The sequence below is a fragment of the Octopus bimaculoides genome, chromosome 23, assembly GCF_001194135.2.
Source record: "Octopus bimaculoides isolate UCB-OBI-ISO-001 chromosome 23, ASM119413v2, whole genome shotgun sequence".
NCBI lineage: Eukaryota > Metazoa > Mollusca > Cephalopoda > Octopoda > Octopodidae > Octopus > Octopus bimaculoides.
The window spans coordinates 33,254,934-33,259,121 of NC_069003.1; the positions used below are offsets into that span (position 1 = coordinate 33,254,934).

Here is a 4,188-nt window from a genome sequence, read left to right on the forward strand (position 1 = left end):
TATGTATATATACGGTGGTGCACCAGCATGACCGCAGCCACTTGGCTAAAACACATAAATAAATAAATATATATACATACATACATACATACATACATACATACATACATACAAGCCTGAATATGAATGTGAATATAACTAGACACACCTGTACACATATAAACATATTCATATACACTCCTGAAAACCTGTATACTTTATTACACACCTAAAATGACAAACATACATTCCTGAGTAACTATCATTATTGTTATTGTTGTGTCCATTAATTCATTGGTAGTTCGATGTGTGTGTGCGTGCTGGTATGTATGTGTTTGTAGCTGTGTGCTGGTATTTGTGAGTGTGTGTGTGTGTGTGTGTGTGTGTGTTTGTGTTTGCTTGTATGCATGTCTATTGCTTTTTTCTATCATTCTATGTATATGGGTGTATTGTTTTGTATACTGTGTATATGTGTATTGTTCTGTATACTGTATATGTTTATATGTATTATTGTCTATATATGTATGCTGATATAGTTGTGTATATAGAAGAGTGGGTATATAGAAGAGGGTATGCTGATATATTTGTGTGTATAGAACACTGGCATGTTCATTAATTGTTCTCTGTATGTCAGCTTACCTGAGCAAAATCTCAGGTAAACCAACCAACCCGGTAGGAACTAGATCTGTCACAGTCAAAGGATTTACACACAGCAAACGCCTCTGACTCTCCCTCTCATTCGCTCCCTCTCCCCCTCTCTCTCTGTCACTCCCTCTGTCATTGTGGAGAAGTGCTAGTTTGAGTCAATAATATAATCCACAGGCTGGGGGAAAGAACATAAAACCAGCCAGTTAAGAAGACACCACTGTTTAAAGTAATTTTACACGATATCATTTAATTTAATTCCATACCATTTCACACGTTTGATACAAACTAGAAAGATGACTTGGTTTATAAAAAATATCTGCTGGATACTAAAATTACATTTATAAAGGAGGAAAAAAAAAAAGAAACAGAAATATTAAGGATCTGGATCTGTCAATCCAATAGCTATAACTACCACTACAATCGTACCCATCTCTACTACTACCTACGACAACAACAAAAGCAACAACTACAGTACTACATTAAGTAGAAACTAAAGCGAACGAAAACAAGCCAGTGAGGGAGGTGGAGTATTAAACGGGTAACTTATTGGTATGGCTGAGGTAAGTTATGCTGTGATGTTGTTCTTAACTCTCTTACATTGAAACCGGCCATATCTGGCCCAAATATTCTATCTGTTTTATGTTGAAACCAGCCAGATCCAGCCTCTCACACCTACCCTATGATGTTATTCTAAAAATAAATAATCACATCATTGAAATCCCAAAGCTATGAGATAATACATGATTACTTGAAACCAATGTGAACGAATAACCATTACATTTGACTGAGTAGCCTGAATGCTAAAGGGTTAATGATGCTGTTCCTGTTTGGGTCTACTGATCTCCCCAATGTTCCACTAAACTTACACCCCCCCCCACACACACACCACTCTCATGTCTTCTGTAATCCATGTCCACTAATTTACCCAGCCACCCTGCACCATCAACGTTCACCACTAAACTTTCAGTCATTGGACTTGTGACCATGTTGCAACACTGTCACCTAAAAGGGTATAGTCAAATAAATCAACCCGTTACCTATTTTTTTAATTAAATTATTATTTTTTTTTTTTTCATTTTAAAACTTGGTACTTATTCTATTGGTCTCGGTTTTGATGAACTACTGTGTTACAGGGATATAAACAAACCAACACCAATTGTCAAGCAGTGGTAACTAACAAATACAACACAAACACAAAACTACACTCACACACATTATATAATAAATACAATACACACACACACACATATATGATAGGCTTCTTTCAGTTTCCATCAACCAAATCCACTCTAAGTTTTGAGTTGGCTCAGGGCCAAAGGAGAAGCCACTTGCCCAAGGTGTCATGTAGTGAGACTGAATGCAAGACCACATGGTGTTGGAAAGCAAGCTCCTCAATCACACAGCCATGCCTAAAATATCCATCTCAATAGCTACCCACCCTCCTTCCACCCTCATCGTTACCCCACCCCACTCTAACTTCAGGATCCATGTCCAGTTCTTCTTTATCCCCAACATTTTCTTACATTACCCACAATGCTTAGCTGTAAGATCCAAATTCTTCAGTTAGAACCAGACCTGTTGACTGACAACCTCCTTACACACCAAAACTATTCTTCAAATAACTTTTAAGGGAACCACATTTTTGAAAACAGTAAACTGGCAGTATATTTAAGGCATTGTGCAAAATGCTTAGCGGCATTTCTTCTGACATTTTACATTCTGAGTTCAAATCCCACCAAGGTTAATTTTTATCTTCTAGGCACAAGTGTAGCTGTGTGGCAAAAAAAACTTGCTTTCCAGGTCACATAATTCCGGGTTCAGTCCCATGGTGTGACATCTGGGACAAATATCTTTTACTATAGCCCCACACTGACTAAAACCTTGTGAGTGGATTTGGTAGACAGAAACTAAAAGAAGCCTGTTGTGTGTGTGTGTGTGTGTGTGTGAGTTGAGAATATTGAACTAGGTTGTATAGATTGGTGAATTGGTGTAATGATGGAGGATTGAAAATGATATCAGGATCTAGAGGAAGAAGTTACGTAACTGAGTTTTTTTTATACGAATCTTCTAAATGCCTCAAATATGGCAGTTTTAGATAAAATAATGAATAGAGGAAACCTTATATTCATTTCAATAACACCTACCACGTGTTAGTTCATCTATCAGTGTGTGTGTGTGTGTGTGTGTGTGTTTGTGCATATATGTGTGCATGCAGATGTGTGTGTCTGTCTGTCTACCTGACTATCTCTTTACCTATTTATTCATTTATCTGTATGTGTGTGTATCTGTCTATCTGTCTGTCTATCTATCTATCTATCTATCTATCTATCTGTTTGTTTGTCTATCAGTCATTTCCACTCAATCCCATTTTTTCTTTCTTTCTTTTTGTAAATAAGTAAATTTATCATAATGTTCAATTATTGGGTGGGTATGAATAATACCTTAATATATTTAGAGGTGGCTGTAGCAAACTCAATCAATTTACAGAAGTAGTAGTAGTAGTAGTAGTAGTAGTAGTAGTTTCATTTTGTGTTATGGCTGAGTTACACTTGTGTATGTTTGCATGTGTAAATTTATGTCAGTGTGCATATATGTTTGCATGCATGTATCTATCTAGGTTTGTGTGTGAGCATGTGTTTGTATGTGTGTGCGCGTGTGTGTGTGTGTGTATATGTTTGTATGTGTGTGTGCATGTGTGTGTGTGTGTGTGTGTTTGTAGATACAGCATGACTGAATGATTAAGAAGTTCGCTTTGTAATGCCAAAGTCCCTGGTTCCATCCCATCTTAGATGCCATTTTTTCTATAGCTTTGTGACAGACAATACCTTGTGAGTGAAACTAGGTAGATGGAAACTATAATATAGAAGCTCGATGGGTAGATTGTACCCGTAATATAAAAGGCACAGCCTTGTCACACTCTGTGTCACATTGATTCTGCTTAAGAGTTATATTTGGAGTACACAAATACCCATGTCGGGAGAGTACTTTGCTGCTTATATGTTAATTTTTGAGCGGGAAAAAAAAAGATCTTCATTTGTTGCATGATGGAAACACAACATGGGTGGGTGTATGTGTGTGTATGTATGTATATGTATATGTGTGTGTGTGTGTGTGTCTGAGTGTGTATGCATGTGTATGTGTGTGTGTATGTGTGTGTATATGTATATATACACACACACAGATAAGATGATAATGTTAGTTTATTTATATTTACTCACGTGGTTTTATATATATATATATATATATATAAGATCGTTGCCAGTGCCCCTGGACTGGTTCTTGTGCGGGTGACACATGAGATGCACCATTTTGAGCGTGGCCGTTGCCAGTACCGCCTGACTGGCTCCCGTAGGATTTTCGAGCGAGATCGTTGCCAGTGCCCCTGGACTGGCTTGTGCGGGTCGCACATAAAAGACACCATTTCGAGCGTGGCCGTTTTCATGCGGGTGACACGTAAAAGCACCCACTACACTCTCTGAGTGGTTGGCGTTAGGAAGGGCATCCAGCTGTAGAAACTCTGCCAAATTAGACTGGAGCCTGGTGTTGCCATCCAGTTTCACC

General features: G+C 38.0%; 1 protein-coding gene across 3 annotated transcripts in view; it reads left to right on the forward strand.

Moving 5' to 3' along the window:
* LOC106875178 (uncharacterized) overlaps positions 1 to 4,188 on the forward strand; it is a 60,305-nt gene that overhangs the window by 53,669 nt on the left and 2,448 nt on the right. The window contains exon 1 of one of the 3 annotated variants that reach the window (XM_014923216.2): positions 376 to 1,187. The exons of the other annotated variants lie outside the window; for them this stretch is intronic. Coding sequence (XP_014778702.2) covers positions 1,179 to 1,187 — 9 coding nt within the window. The 5' untranslated portion in view covers positions 376 to 1,178. Of the gene's footprint in view, positions 1 to 375; positions 1,188 to 4,188 lie in introns of those variants that run through there. 3 annotated transcript variants of the gene reach the window in all.